General features: G+C 32.3%; 3 protein-coding genes across 7 annotated transcripts; all 3 read right to left on the bottom strand.

Annotated features, from left to right (window-relative positions):
- Positions 1–667: 667 nt before the first annotated feature.
- Positions 668–7,681, bottom strand: LOC105250810 (pre-mRNA-processing factor 40 homolog A). 3 transcript variants are annotated; one of them, XM_011257100.3, is made up of 8 exons: positions 7,415–7,681; positions 6,878–7,106; positions 6,417–6,801; positions 4,985–5,419; positions 4,438–4,906; positions 2,480–3,115; positions 2,238–2,384; positions 668–1,205 (listed from the first exon to the last, which is right to left on the bottom strand). In XM_011257100.3, the coding sequence occupies exons 1-8, from the start codon at positions 7,415–7,417 to the stop codon at positions 1,005–1,007; spliced, it is 2,505 nt and encodes an 834-aa protein (XP_011255402.1). In that variant the 5' UTR covers positions 7,418–7,681; the 3' UTR covers positions 668–1,004. The 3 variants fall into 3 exon arrangements, with proteins under 3 accessions (XP_011255402.1, XP_011255401.1, XP_011255403.1); XM_011257099.3 differs by having other exon boundaries at positions 7,483–7,681; XM_011257101.3 differs by lacking the exon at positions 7,415–7,681 and adding an exon at positions 7,337–7,407.
- Positions 7,682–8,807: 1,126 nt separating this feature from the next.
- On the bottom strand, positions 8,808–12,110 carry LOC105250809 (CDK5RAP1-like protein). Of its 3 annotated transcripts, none has more exons than XM_011257098.3 (8): positions 11,843–12,110; positions 10,967–11,265; positions 10,649–10,882; positions 10,358–10,565; positions 9,910–10,230; positions 9,516–9,837; positions 9,275–9,424; positions 8,809–9,128 (listed from the first exon to the last, which is right to left on the bottom strand). In XM_011257098.3, the coding sequence occupies exons 2-8, from the start codon at positions 11,244–11,246 to the stop codon at positions 8,880–8,882; spliced, it is 1,764 nt and encodes a 587-aa protein (XP_011255400.1). In that variant the 5' UTR covers positions 11,247–11,265; positions 11,843–12,110; the 3' UTR covers positions 8,809–8,879. The 3 variants fall into 3 exon arrangements, with proteins under 3 accessions (XP_025270075.1, XP_011255400.1, XP_011255399.1); XM_011257097.3 differs by lacking the exon at positions 11,843–12,110 and adding an exon at positions 11,388–11,612; XM_025414290.1 differs by lacking the exon at positions 11,843–12,110 and having other exon boundaries at positions 8,808–9,128.
- A 3,396-nt stretch (positions 12,111–15,506) lies between these two features.
- Positions 15,507–24,233, bottom strand: LOC105250808 (integrator complex subunit 6). Its single transcript, XM_011257095.3, has 9 exons — positions 23,786–24,233; positions 23,460–23,537; positions 21,341–21,586; positions 21,073–21,253; positions 18,946–19,664; positions 18,230–18,505; positions 17,807–18,146; positions 15,850–16,629; positions 15,507–15,718 (listed from the first exon to the last, which is right to left on the bottom strand). Exons 1-9 carry the CDS (start codon positions 23,900–23,902, stop codon positions 15,507–15,509), a joined length of 2,949 nt encoding a protein of 982 aa, XP_011255397.1. The 5' UTR covers positions 23,903–24,233.
- Positions 24,234–24,498: the final 265 nt, after the last annotated feature.

The raw sequence follows: 24,498 nt of genomic DNA, 5'->3' as shown, positions 1-24,498 counted from the left end.
TCTACAAGATATTCGCTTCCAACATTAATCTGTTTATAGAACAATATCTATAGACAATATACTATTGCAATAAACAACTGCGTATTTAAATGCGACTTACCGAATCGCGGGATATAAATGCGTAATTGATTATATTACATGATTGTAAGCAAATTTTTTTGATGTTAAAATAAAACTTGAGGAAATTATGCAGTTCTATTTCTCCAATTTTCTAAGTTACAAGTTAAAAAAATATATAATGTAAAATAAAAATGAAAGAAATAGAAATAGCAGTATATATTATTATACTAAAAGAAATGTTTAACACAATAAATTTTTAACGCTAATCACAATTACCTCTTGACATTATTAAAATCGAAATATCTGATCGCATTATTTACGTAATGGCAATTTTATTGATTTTAATACAATGTAGAGAAAAGTACGCTTCAGAAAAATCGATTTATGTTTTAATGCAAACCGATATTGCCGGCAGAGAAACTTTTAAGCTATTACATTTTAGTAACGCTTGTCAGAGATATCAAGTCCGTGTATTTTGCATTTATCGCGCTTTCTAATCGCAAACAATACGACGCAAACACAAAATCATTAAAGAATAAAAAAATGAGATAGGTCATGTATCTTTAGAAAACATCATCTGTACGATGGAAAATCGGAATGCGTTATGTAATGTAATCTATTTTTATGCAGACGTTCTCGTCATACATGTATATATGTAGATGCGTATTTCAGATTTGTGAATTTTTAGAAACAAACATGACTCATTATTCCAATGTTTACTAAATTCTTGACTGTTCTATATTAATATACTGTCATTTTTCGAAATAACGAAGACGTCCATATAGTAAGGAGAACATACATTCCCTGATTATATTATCGACGATATAATCAGAAAAGATAATCATCAATCATCATCATCAAGTGCAAAAAAAAACGAAAAAATTATTACTCTTTCTTTCTCCCTCCTTCTTTCTCTTGAAACACAAGATTTGATGCAGTTTTTTTTAGTTTTCCTCTTGTTGCATTTGAAGCTCACGCAAGAGTTGCGCCCGTTGTTTTTCTAGCTCATCTTCGGAAAGTTCATGATGCTCATTATTTTCCGTAACAGATCCCTCACTGTGAACTGAGGGCCTTCTGTGTTTTTCCTCTTTCCGTTTTCTTTCTGGAGAAGCCTCCTCGGAAGATGCAAGTCTCGAGTGAGAGCGCTATAGAAATATTGAGAGAAACATGATGAAATATACAGGAACTTTACTTTCAACCAGAGGGTTGGCATGTTTTAAACAATGTGTTTAAAACTGTTTGATTAAAACTTGTGATTAAAACAGTGGGCAATGTTTTAAACATTTTTGTTTTAAACTGTTTTAAAACTACTGTTTGAAAACTACTGTTTTGAACTACTGTTTAGAACCGTTAAAATATCGCAAATAAAATATATGATTGTTTAGAAAAGAAATTGTAAAGAAATCAAAAACAAACAAAAACTAATAGATATGTATATTGCAAAAAAGTTTTAGTGTTTTTAGTTTTTTATCTATATTATGTAACATATAGATATAAAAAGATAAATAATAAAATAAAAATGATAAGATGGGTATTATTTTAGAAGCATTTTATCATATTTATTTTTGGATATTAAATAACAATCAATACAATAAAGATTACTTATAAGATATTGACTGACTTTATATTTTACATTTTAGCATTTTAAATTAATAGTACACAACTCATAGCAGGTCAGTAGTTCTAAAAAAAGTTCTTTTTAAAAAGAAGAATTGAAGTTTTTTATTTATTTTTTATTTATAATTTATGTTGAGAGAGTTAAGCATGAGGTTACTTAATAAAAATAGGAAAGGAACCAAAGTATTATATATTAAATATTATTAACTAGAACTTTTTTTCTCCAAAAATAAATAACTCCAAAAATAAATATTCTGATAAAATAATACCCATCTTTTTATTTTATTATTTATATTTTTATAGTTATTTATAATTATTTATAGTTTAACGATAGCGAAAAATTTAAATATTTACACAGATCAAAGCTATTAAGTGTTTTTTGCTTGTTTAAAACATGCTTTTTTTTTAAATGTTTTTTTTACTTTACTTAAAAACACAAATAAAACAAAAAACATTGTTCTAAACAAAAAAAACAATGTTTTTTGTTTAAAATAAAAAAAAACAAGTTTTTTGCCAACCCTGCTTTCAACAAACTTTAGTAATATTATTAAAATACATACAGAATGACTACGACCTCTCTTCCGTTTGTTCTTCTTTCTCTTAGATTTCCTCGTTTCCGATTCGGAACTGTCAGACTTACTAGGAATACTGGGTGAACGTGACTTATGTCGCTTTCTCTTCAAGACTTTGTCACTACCTTCCGATTCCTATTAAGAAGAGAAGAGATAACAATTTTACATTATTTGCGCTCATTAAAACTATTAAAAGCAGAAAGCAATTGCAATGATTTAATGATACTCACGCTGTGTGAACGTGATCGCGATTTACGTTTCAATTTTTTCGCCTTTTTCTTCTTGCTTCTAATATGATGATGACTGCAGCTCTCCTCAAGTTCATGCTGATATTCCTTGAATATGCGTATTCTTTCGCTTTCCAAAGTGATTGCCTTGAAATCTTGTTCTTCTTCGATTTTCGTCCTCACATCTTCCCACGTCATTTGATAGTCCACATTCAACGTCTTGAGTAAATTTTTGAAACCGGTCTCTAATTTCTTAAACTTTCGCGTTTCTTCTTTGACGCGTTCCTTCTCGCGCGCTTCTGCTTTTTCCAACAATAGATTATATGTTAATTTAACGTTACCCGCGTCTAGAGTGGCTGACTTTCGATCTTCACACACGACTGTGGCGAATTCTTCGAAAGTCGTATTGACTTGCACTTCGAAATTCTTGTCTTTAAGTATCTCACGGATGATCTTCTTTTCGTCATGGAATCGTGACTTCAAGTCTTCCACATAGAATTTGAAAAGATCTAATGGGGTCGAACCCGATTGTCCGAGCATAGCCGAAAATCGAAGATCAGCGGACAGCATGGGATACAACTCTACCCATAGAGACATTGATGTGAGTTTACCTTGTTCGTGAAGTTCATCAAGTAGATACTGAAACATAAAGATTATTTATATTAATTATATTAATTATTTATTAATTTTTTAATTATAATTTTATTAATTTATTATAATTTTATTTTTATTAATTTTTTAATTATTAACTTTTTAATTTATTAATTTTTATTATTTATATTAATTATTTATATTATATTATTATATTAATTATTTATATTAATTATTGTCCTTACACAATAAAAAATTTAAACTTTGATCAAAAATACTTTTAAAAAAACTGAAAAAGAAATATAATAACGAGGGGTTGTTCACTAATGATTATAGTGTACAAAAATTACCTTTGATACGGATTACCTTTAAATTACCTCAGATTACCTCAGATTACTTAAGATTACCTAATATTACCTCAAATGAAGACTCTTTTAAGAGATTTTGCACGTATCTTTTCATTGGTATGGATGCATTTTGCAATTTTTTTATATTGTATTTTTAGTTATTTTTAGCTTTTTTGAATTTTGTTTTGAATAATAAGTAGACGCCTGACTTACGAAACGACTTTAAATGTTAATTTGAATAGTATTATTTCATCTGTAGCACTATCAGCAGGGTAATAAATTCAAACTATTGTTGACTTCGGGAAAGTGAATTTCGTTTTAAGGAATTAAGCGACTTCTTAACGCAAAGAAATTTGCCTAAAGTAGTTTGGCTCAGTGAAAATGCGATGGAATGGAATTACCGGTAGAATATTCAATACATGAAAATTGTAATATAGGTTTTGTTTTATCGTTAAATGACGATGGCTTATTAAAAGTTGTGAAAAGAATGCATTTCGCAATTTTTAAAAGCTCGTGTATTCGAGCATTTAAAAATTGCGTAATGCATTCTTATCCACAACTTATGGCTGAGAGATAAAGCATTGCGATACCGCGAAAACCTAACCACGACAATTCGTAGACTGCAAAAAAGCACGTTTTTACGAAGCATCGATTCCAAAAAACGACTGCAAATATTATTGTAAAAAGATACAAGTTCGTCAATGACGTTCACTAACTTCAAAAAGATTATCTTAGATTACCTCAGATTATTTGAGACTACCTTAAGAATACCTAGAATTATCTACAGATTATTTGATATTATCCTTACTTAGATTACTTAGATTTCCTATTAGATTACTCAAGATTATCTGAGAATGCTAAAGATTATTTAGAGTTACCAAAAATTACCTTAGATTACCCAAAATTTCCTTTGGATTACCGCTGAATTATCTAGCTGAATTATCTTGTACAGAAATTATCTCAGTGACCAACCCCTCGTATAATAATTATAATTATAAATTGAAAACAGTTTATGATACTTACTATGAAGCCATCTCTATTTTTCCTTTCTTGCCGTTTCCTACGTTTTTTCTCACACTCTTTCTCTTCTTCTTCGTCCTTCTCCAATTGACGAATATGATTTTCGAATACAATCAAGGCATCCTCCTTGTCCATCTCTAATAGGTCCGCGTCTTCTGCAAATGCAGGATGTTGCAGCAACAATGCTTGCGCTTCTTGCCATGTAGTTCTGTACGTCACCTCGGTCATAGTATCTAGAACTTGCGCTAGTCTTTTGGTATTCCTTTTCTTTAATTGTTTCGCCTCCTCTTTCTCGCGTTTTGCTAGATTGAAGATGACATCCTCATAAATGTCTCGGCGATCCGAATCTCCGACTGCCCTCCAAAGCTCCAGATTACCGAATAGCTCCTCGCATTTGTAATACTTGGTTGTACTCATCATTCTGTCATTTTCCAATAAAAATTGCTCCAGATCCTCCTTCGCCTTTTTCAATCTGCCAAAAAATACTGCCTTATTATCTGATTCAACATATAATCTTATAAAACTCAATAAGTAAACATGAAAGATCTACCTGAGTCTCTCCTGTTCGCGCTCTTCCTTTAGCTTTTGTGTCTTGTAAGAATTGAAGACTTGTTTACGTTCATTTAATTTTTTCATCTGTGGATATCTAGGATCATTCTGAATCAATTTAACCGCCTGCTCCCACGTGGCATTCGACGGAACGTCCCTTTCCCTCAATAATTCTTTAAATGCCTCAATTGCTTCCTTTTTATCTTTAAATTGCATCTTTGGCTCGGGCGTGCTGGTTCGACTGTCGTTAGCCGAGCCCATCGCGGAATTACTATCCTCGTCCGGCTTTGTAGGCGGTGTCGGAATATTAATTGCCGCGAGGGTCGCAGCCATCGCTTGCTCGATAGCAGACTTTCCACCTGGTTCTGGCGTACTGGTCTGTGATATAGTCGTGATATTTGGTGATAAGTGTTGCATGGCTACAGGAACCATATTGCTAAAAATACAGAAAATCATAACGAATAGAGGAAATATTAAAATAATAAACAAATATGTCTACATTTTTATATACAGGATGGACCAAAAGTCTGGATACAGTCGAATATCTCGTATAGAATGCATTTTAGAACAAAATGCTTTAGACAAAAGTTGTAAGGATTAAAAAGATGTATTTAACTATAATATCCATTTGATATTGAGTGGCGTCGCCAAGGTCAGGGCAAGGTCAACTTAAATTTTTTAAATGGAACCCCCTATTTTTCATTGCATATTCTTGTAGCTTACCTCGAGAGCTTTCCAAAACACTGTAATTAAGTTAGTTTACATTAAGTACTTTCCGAGTTATGAGGCTTGAAATAATTTCTTAATTTTACATGAACCGTAAAATATCTTGTAAAATATTCATTTTTCGATTATCTTAGCTTAATACTTTTACGTACAAAATAATGAGAGGAATCAATTGGTGTAAAGAAAACACATAGTTATTTCGAAGAAAAAATATGTAATTTGCAATTAACAATTAAATATTTTTTCTTAAAAGTAACTATATGTTTTCTTTACACCAATTGATTCCTCTCATTATTTTGTACATAAAAATATTAAGGTAAAATAATCGAAAAATGAATATTTGACAAGATATTTTACGGTTTATGTAAAATTAAGAAATGATTTCAAGCCTTATAACTCAAAAAGTACTTGAGGAAAAAATAATTTATTATAGTGTTTTGGAAAGCTGTTGAGGTAAACTACAAGAATATGCAATGAAAAATAGGGGGTTCCATTTAAAAAATTCAAGTTGACCTTGCCCTGACCTTGGCGACGCCACTCAATATAAAATGGATATTACAGTTAAGTACATCTTTTTAATCCTCACAATTTTTGTCTAAAGCATTTTGTTCTAAAATGCATTCTATACGAAATGTTCGACTGTGTCCAGATTTTCGGTCCACCCTGTATGTCTACATTTTTATATATCATAAATTAATTTTACTCACGAATTTGTGGCGTTTGCTACAGCGGCCGCGGCGGCCGCTGCAGCTTCCTCGGCCATGATTCGAGTTTTCAGCTCCTCTAGCTCTGGCGGTATTGTCCATCTGGATTCCTTGGTGGTTACATTATGATAATATATTTTGCCGTTTTCCGATTTATATTCCTTCCAAGGACATTGAGACAGCAACAATTCGCTCGGGGTTTTCAATTCATCTGGTTTTTCCCACAATGACTGCTTTGTAATACTATTGTAGTAATATGTTCTGCCATCCGGTGCTTTGTGTTCACTCCAATCGGTCTTCTTCTCTGATGTGGACATCGTCGAAGTAGTGTCGTTGATGATAGGTGAAGGAGGAGGAATTCCTGGTGCTGTTATCTGTGGCGATGCAGCTGTACAAAAGAAAAGAAGAACTTATATACATAAGTTTATGGTATCGACATAGCGTATTTAGCGATGGATATTAACCTATAACTCCAGCTTCTGGAGAAGGTGCAGCGGTGATAGGAAAAGTAAAACCTGGCGGAGGTATGGAAAACTGAGGCGGCATTATACCTGGAGGACCTGGCGGTAGACTAGGAGGAGGAATGAAGGGTGCCGCAGGCATAATGGGTGGTACAAAGCTAGATGCGATATTTGTCGTTGCCGATGGGAATCCTGTTACAGCAGCAGGTGGCGCAATACCGTCGTTGGAAGCCTGGTAATTTTTTGAACGTACATGTCAGTCAAAGTGATCAGCAATTTTGAAGAGTATAATTCCAGCTTACAACTGTATTTTCGTGTTTCTTCCTACAGTAAATATATGCATAAAAATAGAAAAAAAGCACAATAAGAACAGGCTGTAAACTCTATTTTGCTTTAATGACAATTATTAGTACTATTTATCAATTAATTAATATTACTTATCAATCAGTGACTTAATATTACTGTTATTCTAATTGTTGCGTGCTACTACACGTTAAAGTATTATTTCAAACAGAAAAAAAAATTTATCTTCAAACTTAACATCACGTATCTCGAAGAGAAGCTACCAGTTGTGGCGCTTATATATCTTAAACGCTCAATCTACATGCCATTTATATAGAGATCGTCCCGAGCAGGATTCTGCGAAACAGAATTTGCAATCGTTTGCACGATCAGAGCATCGATAACGAATTTAGCGTCCGTAAACAACACTTTACTTCACAATTCATAACCTGAGCACTGAGCTTGAATAATTATACATATGACTGCACGCATGCGTACGATTGCGATTATGATTTCTTGCCATCTAGCTGTCAAACTTGACAACAAAATTATTATCATGTGATAAAGAAATATTTTAACTTGTTAGTGATCGATATTAATTAATAAATCATATAATTACATAATTTATAATATATATAATTATATATAAATTATATAATTTATAATATATAATCAATATACAAGGTGTTTCAGACCATCCGTACCACCCATTTAAAAACTAGAAAAGTGGTTATTTCAAAAAAGTAAAAACACTTTCTTTATAAATCGGGTGCGCTCTATCGAATGGTAATATTTTCAATTTCTGATTCTGGCCGGAAATAGGCGATTCAGACCGGAAATGCATTTTTTTTAATGGAACCCTCTATTTTTCATTGCATATTCTTGTAGCTTATCTCTAGAGCTTTTCAAAACACTATAATAAATTATTTTTCCATGAAGTACTTTTCGAGTTATGAGGCTTGAAATCGTTTCTTAATTTTACATAAACCGTAAAATATCTTGTAAAATATTCATTTTTCGATTATCTTACCTTAATACTTTTATGTACAAAATAATGAGAGGAATTAATTGGTGTAAAGAAAACACATAGTTGTTTCTAAGAAAAAATATGTAATTTGCAATTAACAATTCTATATTTTTTCTTAAAAACAACTGTATGTTTTCTTTACACCAATTGATTCCTCTCATTATTTTGTACATAAAAGTGTTAAGGTAACATAATCGAAAAATGAATATTTTCCAAGATATTTTACGGTTTATGTAAAATTAAAAAACGATTTCAAACCTCATAACTCGAAAAGTACTTCATGGAAAAATAATTTAGTAGTGTTTTGGAAAGCTCTAGAGATAAGCTACAAGAATATACAATGAAAAATAGAGGATTCCATTTAAAAAAATGCACTTCCGGTCTGAATCGCCTATTTCCGGCCGGAAGCAGAAGTTGAAAATGTCACCATTCGATAGAGCGCATCCGATTTATAAAGAAAATGTTTTTACTCTTTTTAAATAACCACTTCTCTAGTTTTTAAATGGGTAGTGGTACGGGTGGTCTGAAACACCCTGTATATATAATCAAAAATATATAATCAAAAATATATAATCAAAAAATAAAATATCTATCTGTACCGAGAATATATAAATATACGTTTGGAAGTAATTGATTATCAGTGGATATTATAAATTAAGAGAAAACTCACTTGTAGAATTTGTAATATTATAATTCCTACTGATTTAGTGTAACATAATCATTATCTTTGTCTAATGAATGGTCAATAATAGAAGAACAATACAAAGGTATTCCTCGTAGAGTCTGCGAGTTGGCATTGTCGATTCGTGCAACAATGTAATCACCCGGCTGTATCTGCCTTGTTGTGGCAGAATGTCGATTAATTCGAGTAACTGTAGATAGTAATATAACTCTTACATTGCCATCGTTTCTACCTTGTAGATATTCACTACGTCTCTTGCTTGGCTAAAAATGTATAAATAATTATTACATTTGTATAGAATTAAATACTTTTTAAATTATTAAATCAAATTAAATTAAATTAAAATAAATTATTAAATCAAATGCCATTATACTTTTCATTATGTACATAATCGAATTGAAATACTTACGCCTTCCACAAGAACAAGTTGATGCTGCCCTATCTGTACTTTGTTTAATTTTTCTACTTCTTTTCTGTATAACATAATCATACGATTCATACGTTCTATTTTCACATGCGATTCAACGTCATCTTTGTATCGTCGATGTGCCGTAGTTTTCTGTTAAAAAAACGATAGTTTTTTGTCATATTTTGTTAAATATATTTCTTTTTTTATTTTAATTATCCGAGCAATTAAATGAATACCATACCTCGCGCATGCTGTAGGGATATAAATAGGCGTTGTTATATTTCACTTCATCTATTAACGATAACGTATCTTGAAATTCTTCTTCGGTTTCGCCGCAGAATCCGGCGATGAAATCGCTGGAGAGATATATATCTGGCAAAATATTACGTATATGATACACCAAGTCTAAATATGCTTCTCTAGTATATCCTCTTCGCATTCTGTCTAAAACTGCGGAATTGCCACTCTGAGCGGGTAAGTGAATCTGTTTACAGATGTTTGGTCTTTCGGCTATCAAATGCAGTACTTCATCGGGAAAATCCTTGGGATGAGGTGATGTAAATCTAGAAATCATCATATTTAGTACACAAGTATCTAGAGATAATTGATGTCTCCTATCTTTAACATGAAGATACCTTATTCTTATTTCCGGATTAATCAAAGAGACTTTGTCTAAAAGATCACTGAATCTTAAACCACCCTTTTTATTCTTATAAACCGTTTTGAAGCCTTTAGCGAGATGAGTTTGCATATCAGTAGGTACAACAAATTCCGATTGTGACAAATCTCTATAACTATTCACGTTTTGTCCAAGGAGAGTTATTTCTTTTACACCCTGATCCGATAACTGCCGAACTTCGTCGAGTATGCTTGCAATAGGTCGAGATCTCTCTCTTCCTCTTGTAAATGGTACAATGCAGTAAGTACACATGTTATCACAACCTCTCATTATAGAACTGCAAATTAAATATAATATAGATTATAAAGTCCATAAGCTAAAATCTGTAGAAGATTAATAAAAAAAAAAACACATATACATTATATTTTACAAAAATATTAATTGCTTTTAAATATATACGTTACACGTATGCCCCCACAGAATCTTGATCGAGTCTAACTGGTGTTACATCTGCATATGTTTCATCGAATGATAATACAACATTAATAGCTGTTTCATTGTCTGTTACTGCCAGGAGTCTTGGTAGATCTTTGTAACTGTCAGGGCCTGCTATCACATCTACAAGCTTCCCCTTGTCCAGTATTTTAGTCTTTAAGCGTTCTGCCATACATCCTGATATAAAAATTTATTTTTATTCAAGAGCATTTATAAGAATTCTTTATTTTAATACCATTAAATGTTAATGAAAAGCTTACCCAAGAGTCCAATCTTTATAGAGTTTTTCTTTTTTTTCTTCCTTATGCCGTTCAACATCTCCAATTTATTCCATACTTTTTGCTCAGCATTATCTCTGATGGAACAAGTAACAAGCAATATGATATCCGCATCATCTACGCTTTGCGTATGCTTGTAGCCATGAGATTTCAATATCGACCATATGATATCAGCGTCGTTTATATTCATTTGACAACCATAAATTTCAAAGTACACTAGAATATAAAAGAAAATTACAACAATAATTTTACAATAAACAAAAATGGATAATAAACTTTCTAATAAAAATATAAAAAAACCTTTTTGATTTTCACCACGAATATCCTGCACATACGGGACGGATTCTTCATTAGGAATATCGACAATAGACGATTCCACAAAATCTCTCAAAGAAGGTCCATCCTTGATATTCCTCATCGATCCTAGCTTTACAAGAGCTTCTTTATTTGCGTTTGTATCAATCAAGGACACAGAAGTTCCATGGATCGCACGTCGCATCCAAGGGCAATAAGAATTTGTATATTTTTGTAACATGAAGTATTTTCCAATGTACTTCCCATAATGTATCCCTCTCGACATATCCACGTCGTTTTAGAGTCTAAAAAAAAATTTGTATTATTGTTTTATTCTTTTTTAATTTATCTAAAATAAAATTTAAAAAAATAATAAAACAATACAAATTTAAAAATCTGGTATACATTGAAAGATTTACGAACGTACCGTATTATTAAATATTTGATAAATATTCAAGTATTAATGTGATTATTATTAATTTTAATATTTGTTATGCGAATATTTGTTATTAATATTAATATTAACGCGTTAATTTCTTCTCGTGTCAATCCACTCAGTTTTGGCAAACGAGTACGCGACTCGTAAGGTTAGGAAAATCACTTTACAAAGTACCTATATTTCGCACAATATTCAGTATAACCACTAATTTTTTTTATATTCTATTCTCTCATAAATATATATAAATATTTTTCTCTTTTTTTTTTTTTTGATAAAATGAAATATCGGTGAAAGAATTTACGACAGATGTTTCTGTCAATTTGTTTATTCATTTCGAGAGACTTATTTATCGTTTTACCTAAAATATAAACGTAAAAACGGGACAGTCGTTTCAATATGAATTTCGTCTATAATAATAATTACATATATACTAATACACGCACCTTATGTACAATTTCGTATATACAACAATGCAAATATCACTATTACTATTGTAGGTATTGTGAAAAAATAGTAATTAACATTTAGTAACATCCTAAATAATGCATAAAAAGAGAGATATATGATACAATTCTTATTTCCATCTTCATACTATTAAAATTAGAATGGCCGATATCTGATTTTCAAAGAATGAATTTGCTCCTCTCTTATTCTCTCTTTTCAAAATTCTGCATTTTGACGAGTTCTATCTAATATGAAATTAAATTTAAATTAAATTTAAATTTTCTTTTCATTTAATTCTGAAAAATTTTAGATAGTAAAAACAATTTCTATTAATTTGGCAACACAGATTTTATCGGCACATTGTAATGGATTAGCATGAATTGCTTCTACATCAAGCTTATGCTTTATTGACAATTTAATAATTGCACAAATTCTTGCATTTGTGTACAAAATTATACATTCCTGATATATGTATAATTTTGTCACTTTTTTGCTGATAAAATATACAATAGATGCTATATATAAACTGAGTTTTTGACAAAGTCAATTATTTTGAATCGCATTACAGTTGCTTTTGTTGAAATATTTGGGACAGTGAATTCTACATAAATGTCATAGTTTAGAACAGTCATAAAGTGTGCAGAAACACAATCTTACTTTGGTAGAATATTGGGTAGTATGTTATTTTTCACAGTTTCTAATTAAGTTAATAAAAAAATTACTTCATCTAAAATTCACTTTGTATAATACAATAATAAATAATCCTAATAGAGTAAAAAAAGTACAGCTGCGCTGCAACAAAAGAGGTTGTAATTGAGGTACTTGGAACTCTTTCGCACAGTTTTTCTAATTATCCATAATTATCCTTTTTACATACAATCGCACTTAGTGTCATATCAATAATTGTGTTTAATTTAATTCCCTTTACTAATTTCTTTTTGGAGCAAATAAGCGTCTAGCATCATTGTCTTTGTGCGACTCAGCTAAGCTCCATTATCATAAAATAATTTACGAGAGATATTCAACATATTTTCAACTAATAAATATAATTTTGTCTGCATTTCTTTTTAAAGAGTATTGGATATCAAGTTTACACGAAAACATATGGTTGATTATCTCACTTAAAATATTAATAAAAGTCTGAAAAGATTTAGGGGAAAAAAAACACTATTATCTTTTTATAATAATGATACAGAGTTTTTAAAGACTATGTACAAAGTGAAAATCTCTACAATAATTTATCATATATGATATGTCTTCAAATTTGTCCTAATTTCACCTTAGATGTTCTTCTATGAAAAGGAAAGATAGTAAAATATTGATGATACTTAATAATATTCCATGACATAAGCTATAATATAAAAATCACAGGTAGATGGTAAGTAAGATAATCATCCTAAATTGTGTTATTATCCTATGTAATATTTGGTCGAATTATTTTTGACAAATCAAGTAATTTTGATATTTACAACTAGTGGTGATACAAAGGAGGAAAATATCGCTATTAATATGCATTCCTTCAACCCACATGTGTATCAAAGAATTTTTTTTAAAGAATAATATTGCTTTAAATTGTTGCTATGTGTTGTACATACACATAAGGACTTGAGGATAAAACATACAATTTATTTTGCTCTACGTATGTTATTTCAGACATGTATTGCAGTTTTGATTCCGTTATACTATACATTTGAATTTACACAATTAGAGCAGAATGTCTATTTTGCTATGGTATCATAGTATTGCAACAATACGGCTACTTTCCATACAATGTCTCTTATACAAATTTATTATATTTATTATTATATTATTTCTTTCTCTCTCTCTCTCTCCCTCATACAAACATATACACACATAACAGAATATACATACATATATATATATCTCTCTCTCAAAAATTAAATATGTTGTACAAGAAGCTTTGGAGACTAGCCATATGTTACAAACTATGATACTATATTATTTTCCATTAAATACAAAAACGGAAAATCCATTACTTTGTATAAATTGTCTATTACATTATACTGAATTTGTTATAACATAATAGGCAACTTATATACAACAATAGATAAATTTATAATTCTTATTCTTCCTGATACACAATATATTTTAAATTAAATATGTTTTTTTTTAAGTTTGTATATACATAATTAATATACAAAAAAAATAAAGGCTTTGGAGACATAGTGGGTTGAATGATAAATACATTATATCATTTCAAATAGCATCATAGGCACTGTCAACCCTTCATACAAGATTTCATAATAAATTCAGTTTGTATTTAATGTCTTATTTAAATGTTATTTGGTATGATTCTATTTACGACAGATTTTGCAATATAAAAACCAATATCTCGTAATTTATGAAAAAAAAAAATCCACTGCAACAAATTTCTATTTTTATAATATTTTAATTCTATTAATTATATATGATAAAATGCATAATAAATTTTCTTAAAGAAGTAATAGAAGTAATGAAGATCTCTAAAATTTCGTTTTTTCTAACAAAAGATATGTCCTCATCTTTTATATAAATATATATGTAAAAAAAAAGATCATGAATAAGTGCAACACGCATATAATGTCACGTTGCATATGTGTCATCAATAAAAAGTCAGATCTTAGTTTACTTTTATAATATTAACAAAGTACAACAAAATTTACAGACAATTTGGTACAGTGTTAAACTATGGCATTTTATTAAACTTAATAATGTAAATCACAAATGTGTAGGTATGATGTATATAGATAGATTAAATATAATAGGAAATATAAGTTTATGAATACAATTATTCTGTCCTAAATTTGACATAGGTGCTGAGGATTGGGCAGCTGGTAGAATTATGCTTTGATTGCACTTGTACTTCGAAGAAATTTTATATATGCAGATTCACGTTTACAAATACTCAATATCGCATTATTCTTATAATTTCGTCTCATATATACGTATTATTGTCTTGTATGCCAGCATGCAAGACATTTATAATACACGTCAAATATATCGGCAACACTCCGAGAGAAAAATAAATCATAATAGACGATAAAATAAAAATGTGCAAACATATTTACATGTAACGATATAGAAACGCGTGCATATACTCGTATAAAGAATAAAAACTTAAACATATGTGTGTTGCATAAATATATATAAATATATATTACATTACGCGACTGTATGTTATGTATAATATTTTCAAGCATCCGAGACAGATAAAATTTTGGATTTCTTTTACAGAGTAAGATTTAAAATGGTCAAGTTTTAAAACGAGATTATTCGAGAAATATTAATAGAGTATACATGAGATAATATTGCTCCATGGTTTTTGTCGTTATATTCTGTGAATAAATTATTGCTTTAAATCATGACCCTGTTCCTTATTATACGAAATACATACTCGAAATTTCTACCAACTGATCACTCGCAAAGCTTAAAAGTAAAACGTGAAAGTGCCATGGCTTACTTAGTGGTTGACACCAAGAATGCTATTGAAATTTGCTAAGACTTCGAGATTGTGCAAGTCTTCCCAGTGAGTATCAAAAGTAGTTCTTATTTTTGAAAGCTCAAGACCGCTACTAAAATCTCTGGCAAAAATTTGCACAAGAGTTCTTTCACAATCTATTTTCCCCACTATTATTAAGATAATGCCCTGATTACGCATGTATCTTAACAACTTATCTTCGTGGCACCATTGTGATTCAACTTATGATTTATAGCGCAACCGTCCTCTTGAATAGTTTTAAGATACTCTTCTAACAGCGACGCCAGATTACGTCGTTTAAAGCGTAATGACTCCTTCACTATATCTTTCACAAATGCAAGCCGTATATCTAGGGTTCCCTGAATTTGATGTAGATGTGAAAACAGCGTTGCATAATCTGAAACAGAATAATATATCGACTATTAATATTATTACAAGATATATATCGTCGGTGACATATAATTTGTTAATCTTATTAATCTCATTTTTCAATATATCAAAGAGAATCGATTGATTTCAGAGACTTACTTGTCCCTCTTCTCCGCACTTCCTTGTAAACTAGTTCCCGAATATTCAAATTGTGTCGTCTGATGTCCTCCAATTCCTTTTTTGTTAATTTTTTCTCTTTCTCAGGCTTCAACTCACGTTTCTCTTCTATGTGGTTCGATAGTCTCTCTTCAATACCACTATCAACAACTCGCGCACTATTTTCGATACTATCGTTAACGGGTAACCGGCTGCACTCATTCCTCACATTATCTGTTCGTTCACTTTTAACTTCACCCTTCGACATCGGTATTGTATCGATATTGTTAACTATCGGCGTCAACACCGGCGGCGTGTCCATATGATTATTAATATGTTCTATCGGAATCGGCTCGAATACCGGTATGGCCGGTGGCATTTCTGCGAGTCCGTTTACCAACTTTTCCGAGGCGCTCGAACATGGTACGGATGACACGTGACTTGGCGATACGTTGGGCAGACAGGTCAAAGTCGGTGGAGTACTCGTATCAGCAACTGGTATCGGTGTTGCCTGATTCTTCGTTTCCTCCATCATCCACGGAATTGGCGAACTCGGTGGAGTGTTCGTAGGCGATGAGTACGACGGTCGTCGTACTATTACATCTTTTGGTATTGGTCCGGGCTTCCTCTTGTTAGGTGGCGGTCTTGGCGAGGACGGGCCTCCGCCATCCGACTGCGGTAAAGTGCGCTTGAGACCGCTTTTTGATGTAGAGGATGTCGCGCCGACTATATCGATATCCGCTTCATCCACCATCATTCTCTTGTCTATCTTGAATGGGTTGCCTGTAATTGAAATATAATACAAATAAATATGACAATATATTTATAATTTATACAGTGTACATATGTGTAACATGCATATACAGGGTGTTTCAGACCACCCGTGCCACCCATTTAAAAACTACAGAAGTGGTTATTTCAAAAAAGTAAAAAAATTTTCTTTATAAATCGGGTGCGCTCTATCGAATGGTGATATTTTCAACTTCTGGTTCCGGCCGGAAATAGGCGATTCAGACCGGAAGTGCATTTTTTTAAATGGAACCCTCTATTTTTCATTGCATATTCTTGTAGCTTATCTCTAGAGCTTTTCAAAACACTAATAAATTATTTTTCCATGAAGTACTTTTCGAGTTATGAGGCTTGAAATCGTTTCTTAATTTTACATAAACCGTAAAATATCTTGTAAAATATTCATTTTTTGATTATCTTACCTTAATACTTTTATGTACAAAATAATGAGAGGAATTAATTGGTAAAGAAAACATATAGTTGTTTCTAAGAAAAAATATGTAATTTGCAATTAACAATTCTATATTTTTTCTTAAAAACAACTGTATGTTTTCTTTACACCGATTGATTCCTCTCATTATTTTGTACATAAAAGTATTAAGGTAAGATAATCGAAAAATGAATATTTTACAGATTTTTTTTTTTTTTTTTTTTTTTTTTTTTTTTTTTTTTTTTTTTTTTTATTTTCATTTCTTATGTTTTTAACATTGAAATATCATGTATTTGTTATTTATATCGAAAAATGAATATTTTACAAAATATTTTATGGTTTATGTAAAATTAAGAAATGATTTCAAGTCTCATAACTTGGAAAGTACTCAATGAAAAAATACTTTATTATAATGCTTTTAAAAGCTCTCGAGGTAAGCTACAAGAATATGCAATGAAAAATAGGGGGTTCCATTTAAAAAAATGCATTTCCGGTCTGAATCGCCTATTTCCGGTCGGAACCAGAAGTTGAAAATATCACCATTCGATAGAGCGCACCCCCGATTTATAAAGAAAATGTTTTTACTTTTTTGAAATAATCACTTCTCTAGTTTTTAAATGGTACACGTGGTCTGAATACACCCTGTATACGCAAATAAAATTAGTACAGCATAAATTATCTCTGCATTATATGCTGTAGAGATATTATACTTGCTATTATACTTGATTATTAAATAATTACCAAACATATGCTGTCTCACTGGTACACTCTCAATTTCCCTCAATGGTGGAGTCATGCGTTTTAAATATTCTTGATAATTTCCCATTTGAGCTAAAGGCATCGAGTGAACGTAATCATCATCAAGTAATTTTGTATGCAGTAAACCAGGCTGTAAAAAATTCGCGCGCATTCTCATGACTTGATCGAGCAAGGACTTTCTCGGGACATCAAAGGCATTCCTGTAACTGTGTGCGCCACGTTGCTGCTGTTGATTCTTTACTAATCCAACTACAAAACCTCCAAACTCATTTAGTTGATCGCGAAGACCCGTGAACTTATCTTGTAATAAAGGATGGGATACCTGAACAAAGCATAATTTTTTACACACAATTAAAATATTGTGAGATATCAGAGCAATCTATCTTAATGTGCTAAAAATCTTACCAAATCTTTCTTCAGCGGTGTTCTTGGTATTACTCTTACTCCTTCTGTCACCGTACTCGTGGTACAGTTGGATAAATTTTTCGTAAGATTCGAAACAGCGACCTGCTTAGAAATGACTTCGCTACAAAGTCGATCGAATTCTAGCTTTGCCAAGTTTTTCAGTCGCTTTAAATAAGTTAAAACACTATATGACAAAGAAGTATCCATAGTATCCGGTAACAATGTTTGTGCTAGAGGTGCAGACGCACCCATTCTAGTTAAAGCTCTTCTCAACGACTGTAATAAAGAGAAACGTTTTAAAGAAAGTAAAATAATATATAATTATACAGGATGTATCTTAAAAAGCTCCCACTAAGCAAATAGCGTTATTCCTGATTAAAAACCGAGTCGAAAAGTCCTGAACCATTTTTTCCCATAATGCTTAATAAAGCAGTAATTAATGAGTAAAGTCGCGCCAATAAAAAGATAAACTTCCTCGTTATTAACATATGAAGATTTGGATAAGCAAAAAAATAAACTGTTTTGTGTTCATTTTTAAACAATTCATCTTTTCAGAAATCTTTTTAATACTTAAATCTGATTAATTATTTAATGAATCTTGGGGGAAAAAAATGGTTCAGGACTTTTCAACTCTGTTTTAATCAGGAATAACGCTATTTGCTTAGTGGGAACTTTTTGAGATACATCCTGTATATCCAATATAAAATAAGACTTACAACAGCATAATAAGTAGGCATGGTCCTTATGTAACCTTGAAACTGTGCTCTCCATTCGGGAGTCGGTTTTTGCCTATGCACCTTAAATAGCTCCTCCAACAGAGGTAACAAAACAGGATAGTTATAAGGCATAACGAAGAGATTTACGCAAGTTAAGTTTGTACTCGCTTTCAAATATCCGAACGGATGGCCCACTTCGCTCGATTTAAACGAATTGGCGACAAACACTTGCCAGCAAGTCGTCGGCTGTTTCCGCGCCAGGATGTATTGAGTCAAGGGACTCGGTTCCAGTTCATATTTGTCGAATGGTAGATTTTCGATTACCATTGGTTCCTGGCTACTACATGTAAATTTCACATTTGGATGCGCCGATCTCGGCGGTAACGAGCTGGCGTTGAGATCCGGCCAGAAACTCTCAGGAATCGGCCAGAATCCGACTGCGAAACCTTTCTGCGCCGATCGCGGTACATAAATTAAACGTCTACAGGAATACCAAGCCGTATTGCCTGGCGCTAGTGCGTTTGGATATTGAGCGCGTGGTCCCGCGTTACCATCGTCCTCATTCTCCTCTTCATCCTGATGTGATGCATCGTTAGTCAACGGCGGAGGATCGGGACCGATTTTCTCGAAATTTATCACTACGCCCGATTGAACCTTTTGTACTAGCGAATCTATGCACTGTATCATCATTCGGAATGACGTGATGCAATACGAACGACCTGCAACGTCCAAGTGTTAATAATACACGATAATTAAAGTTAGAGTTTTGTATTTCACAGGATTGGCAAAAAACTTGTTTTTTTAATTTTAAACAAAAAACATTGTTTTTTTTGTTTAGAACAATGTTGTTTTCTGTTTTATTTGTGTTTTTAAGTAAAAAAACATGTTTTAAACAAAAGAAAACATGTTTTAAACAAGCAAAAAACACTTAATTGCTTTGATCTGTGTAAATATTTAAATTTTTTGCTAGCGTTAAACTGTAAATAATTTTTATTTTATTACTTATATTTTTAATAGCGTTGTCAAAATTGATAACGCTATTAAAAATATAAGTAATAAAATAAAAATTATAAGATGAGTATTATTTTAGCAGAATATTTATTTTTGGATATTAAATAACAATCAATACAATAAAGATTACTTAGAAGATATTGAATGACTTTACATTACTTTTACAAATACTTTTACATTTTAACATTTTAAATTAATAGTACATAACTCATAGGTCAGTAGTTCTAAAAAAAGTTCTAGTTAATAATATTTAATATATAATACTTTGGTTTCTTTCCTATTCTTATTAAGTAACCTCATGCTTAACTCTCAACATAAATTATAAATAAAAAAGAAAAATAAAAAAACTTCAATTCTTCTTTTTAAAAGAACTTTTTTTTAGAATTACTAACCTGCTATGAATTATGTACTATTAATTTAAAACGCTAAAATGTAAAATGTCAGTCAATATCTTCTAAGTAATCTTTATTGTATTGATTGTTATTTAATATCCAAAAATAAATATTCTGCTAAAATAATACCTATCTTATCATTTTTATTTTATTATTTAAATTTTATATCTATATGTTACATAAATATAGATAAAAAACTAAAAATACTAAAACAAAAACTTTTTGCAACATATACATCTATTAGTTTTTGTTTCTATTTTATTTTTTGTTACAATTTCTTTTCCAAACAATCATATATTTTATTTGTGATATTTTAAACGGTTCTAAACAGTAGTTTAAAACAGTTTAAAACAAAAATGTTTAAAACAGTGTCCAGTGTTTTAAACAAGTTTTAATCAAACAGTTTTAAACACATTGTTTCAAACATGCCAACTTTGGTATTTCAATCTTATTTTTGCAGAATAAATTGACAAAGATTCCAATAAAAAATTTAAATTATTGCTTGCTATTCAAGATGGATGATTCTATTAATAACTGATTAAGTAGATACAGTAAGATTAATAAATTCTCGCTGTATATTTTTTATAACTTTTTTATTCTGTTATCTAAAGTAGAAATATTATTGAACACTTTTTTAAATTTTATATTGTCTAGCCAATTAAATTGATCATAACATTATATTACAAAGAATTAAAGATAAAATTTAAAATTGTACTTTCTTTACCTCCGGTTACTTCGCACATTGCATCAATCGGTGACGCGTCACTCGCCACCAAGCCTATATCTCGTTCAACGGCTGGTGTTCCCGATAAACGCAATACCAAAGAAAACAATCTTTGGTCCCATCTAAATGGTTCCTTTGTTAATTCAGACCCGGGTATCGGGGAATGCATAGGCAACGTGAACTGTAAAAAAAAGTCAATTTTCATACATTGTAATCCCATTTAACATATTTGTACATATCTAAGATTATTGCAAAAAATTACACTTACATCTTGATGCACTGGAGGCACACCATTGGATGTATATTTTCCTCCGTCTGTTATAATAACTATAACAGATGGTTCTAAATAAAATGGACATCTTCCTTGACCATATGTATCTATGCCAGTTTGCATGCGATTTATATTCAACACATCCAAAGCATGCTTCAAAGCAGCACCTAATGTTGTTAAGCCGATGCATTGTAAATTCTTGAGTTCATTCATAAAGGTTGCCAAGTTTTCCTTCCATCCTGCCTGAAACGACATTATTCCCAAATTATTACTTAGTTTTCTTAATATCTGAAACTCCAACAAGATCTTTTTCTTGCATCATTATTTAAATAAAAGATAATAAAATAAAAAAGATGAGAATAATCAGAACTATCTGTCACAAAATAAGTTTAAATATATATTCCTCTCGCACAAATTTCATTAAATAAATCTATATATTATCTATATATTATAAAAATTATCTAAATAAGAAATAATTTTGATAAGTTGAAAGAAATATTTAGACAAACTTGTCCCTCAACATTAAATTATATTCTATTCTTCTTTTAAATCTGTAAATCCACAGAATTCCATATAATTAAATCCATATAATTAAAGATATTCTATTATAATTCCTTGTTTACATTTTTTTTAATAGCATATTTTAATACAAAGACTCATGTACTCGCTTGAAAAATGGAATTTAAAAGGAGAGAAGGACAAAACGGACAATTGCAAAGTAAGAATTGAAACAAATGGATTGCATTTGAGTTTCTTTAAGGATGTTTTGTATATACAATCCCAGCAAAAAGTAACTGAAAATCAATATTGACAAATATATTCACTTTTGATGTATTTTGGGTAAGAAATTGTGTGGAATATTACAATTTGATTTTAGCTACAATGCAGAGATGTAATTTTTAATATTTATTGCGTTTTTACTGAAATATTCCGAATTTTGTTAATCGAAATGATTAATTTTTATATGGCTAACTTGATTGAATTATATTTAATATCTTTTTAACCAGTTAGTACTTGTATTATATTTGACCAAATATTTCCTCTGTATCTAAAATTTTGCAAATTTTAAACAAATTCTGGATATTATTTCCATGTATTTTTGTCATTTGAATCGACGTGGTTATACATGGTTTCCCATAAGAACACATATTAATTTGGTGCAAATTAAAATCCTTACAGCTTGTGAACGCTTTAGTGAATCGATTTAAAAATGATACTGAAGATTCTAAACATATGTAAGGACATTCTGTACAATTTTCATTAAATTCTCAATATTTTGAAAATAGGTATAAAACATCCTTAATCGAAATGATCAACTTTTGGCAGAGAATTTCGCCTTGTATCAGATATATGGCTAACTTGATTGAATTATATTTAATATCTTTTTAACCAGTTAGTACTTATATAATAATATTTGATCAAATATTTCCTCTGTATCTAAACTTTTGCAAATTTTCAACAAATTCTGAATATTAATTCCATGTGTTTTTGTCATTTGAATCGACGTGATTCTACATTTCCCATAAGAACACATGTTAATTCGGTGCAAATTAAAATCCTTACAACTTGTGAACGCTTTAGTGAATCGATTTAAAAATGATACTGAAGATTCTAAACATATGTAAGGACATTCTGTACAATTCTCATTAAGTTCTCAATATTTTGAAAATAGGTACAAAACATCCTTAAATCGGTGTGCAAAATTCCCGGCGCGAGGAGGTGAGACGCCAGAGGCCTTTCGAGGATTTCGCTTTTCTTTCTCCCAACCATCGCGTCTCCAATAATGCGCGTCTTTCGCAGCTGAGCGAGCTCTGCCGCCTGTCCGTGTCCGTGCCGCGTATTAATTATTATTCGGCGCCATTAGTCGAACCTAACCCAACTCGAGACGGTCCCGCGACTCGAGAGGGAGACAGAGACAGAATCAGGGAGGGAGAAACTTAGGGAAGGGAGAGCGCGAACGCTTCCCGACCCCGGGAAGCATCCTCGCGCGATAGGCCGTGGATATTAACGACAACGCGAGGAAAGAAACACACACACATATATATATATATATATATATATATAAAAAAGAAAAAAAACCATAGAAAGCTCGAAAATACGAGACCCAAAAATTTACCTTGATATTCTGAGGCGGCTCTTCGGACGTCAGAAGCATGTAACGATCCCCCCGGCTCTCCGGCGATCTCTGTCGAACCTGGAACAACACAGATTTCCACTTTTCACACACCAGCAAAACAATAAACGTCCCATCTCACCCTCGTCGCCGGGAAGGCTACGTGCCTGAAAGAACGAGAGGCCAAGAGAGAGACCGACGTACGACCTTTCCCTCTCGTTCTCTCTCTCTCTCCCTCCCTCTATACGGCACCATCACGACGACGAGGGCGACGAGGACGGCGACGCGGTGCGACACGACACGACACGACACAGCGCGAGCGAGCGTACCTTGACGAAAGTCTCCACGGCGCTCTTGGCTACGTCCAAGAGCGTGGGCCGTCCGCCCAGGTATGCCCTCTGATTCATGGAGGCCGACGTGTCGATCAGAAAGACTATTATGGTCATCTTCGGGGGAGCAACGACGACGGCGACGGCGACGACGGCGACGACGACGGCGACGACGACGACGCGCGCGCGCGTCGTGGCGTACTCGTGCTCGTTTATCAACTGGCGGGTACCGAGACACGACTCCCGTCGTGCTGGCCGGTCGGAAACTAGCTAGTTGGATGCCCTACGACGACGACGACGGCGGCGGCGTGACGCATAGCTGCCGCGACCATTGAACGGCTCCCCGAATACGCTCTCTGAAAAACTTCTCTTTTATCGTAACGGCGCTCGCTTGGTCCGTCTCTCCCTCTCTCTCTCTCTCTCTCTTTCTCTCGTCCCGTATGGAACTAATACATGTGTGCGGCTTAGAGCGTGGCTCCCCGTGCGATTGTGTGACGCGTCCCCCCCTCTCTCTCCCTCCTTCGCTACGGATGTATCGCTCGGCGAGGGTTATCTGTCTCGCTTCCTCCGATCGCTCCGTCCTCGTCTCTCTCGCTCGCGCGCGTGGCGCCATCTCTGTCGAGCGAGGCGCTACGACGCGGGGCGGGCCACGTGACCGCGTCCGGCGCGCCGCGATTGGTCCCCCACCACTCGGGGTTTCTACTCGCGTTTCT

The sequence above is a fragment of the Camponotus floridanus genome, unplaced genomic scaffold, assembly GCF_003227725.1.
Source record: "Camponotus floridanus strain SB8 unplaced genomic scaffold, Cflo_v7.5 scaffold8, whole genome shotgun sequence".
Classification (NCBI taxonomy): domain Eukaryota; kingdom Metazoa; phylum Arthropoda; class Insecta; order Hymenoptera; family Formicidae; genus Camponotus; species Camponotus floridanus.
Note: the sequence above shows the minus strand (reverse complement) of the source record. Positions and strands in the feature narration are given on the sequence as shown.

What these genes read in the sequence shown, in the direction of transcription:
- LOC105250808 (XM_011257095.3), bottom strand. Translation starts at nt 23,902, where the DNA reads ATGACCATAATAGTCTTTCTGATCGACACGTCGGCCTCCATGAATCAG. An exon ending in AATGTGCGAAGTAACCGGAG is followed by an intron (nt 19,665 to 21,072) that starts GTAAAGAAAGTA and finishes TGGACGTTGCAG; the next exon opens with GTCGTTCGTATTGCATCACG. An exon ending in AGTGAGACAGCATATGTTTG is followed by an intron (nt 16,630 to 17,806) that starts GTAATTATTTAA and finishes TTTCAATTACAG; the next exon opens with GCAACCCATTCAAGATAGAC.
- LOC105250809 (XM_011257098.3), bottom strand. Translation starts at nt 11,246, where the DNA reads ATGTCGAGAGGGATACATTATGGGAAGTACATTGGAAAATACTTCATG. An exon ending in GATTCTGTGGGGGCATACGT is followed by an intron (nt 10,231 to 10,357) that starts GTAACGTATATA and finishes TTTAATTTGCAG; the next exon opens with TTCTATAATGAGAGGTTGTG. An exon ending in ATCCCTACAGCATGCGCGAG is followed by an intron (nt 9,425 to 9,515) that starts GTATGGTATTCA and finishes TTTTTTTAACAG; the next exon opens with AAAACTACGGCACATCGACG.
- LOC105250810 (XM_011257100.3), bottom strand. An exon ending in CGCGATCACGTTCACACAGC is followed by an intron (nt 2,385 to 2,479) that starts GTGAGTATCATT and finishes TCTTCTTAATAG; the next exon opens with GAATCGGAAGGTAGTGACAA. An exon ending in AGAGAGGTCGTAGTCATTCT is followed by an intron (nt 1,206 to 2,237) that starts GTATGTATTTTA and finishes ATATTTCTATAG; the next exon opens with CGCTCTCACTCGAGACTTGC.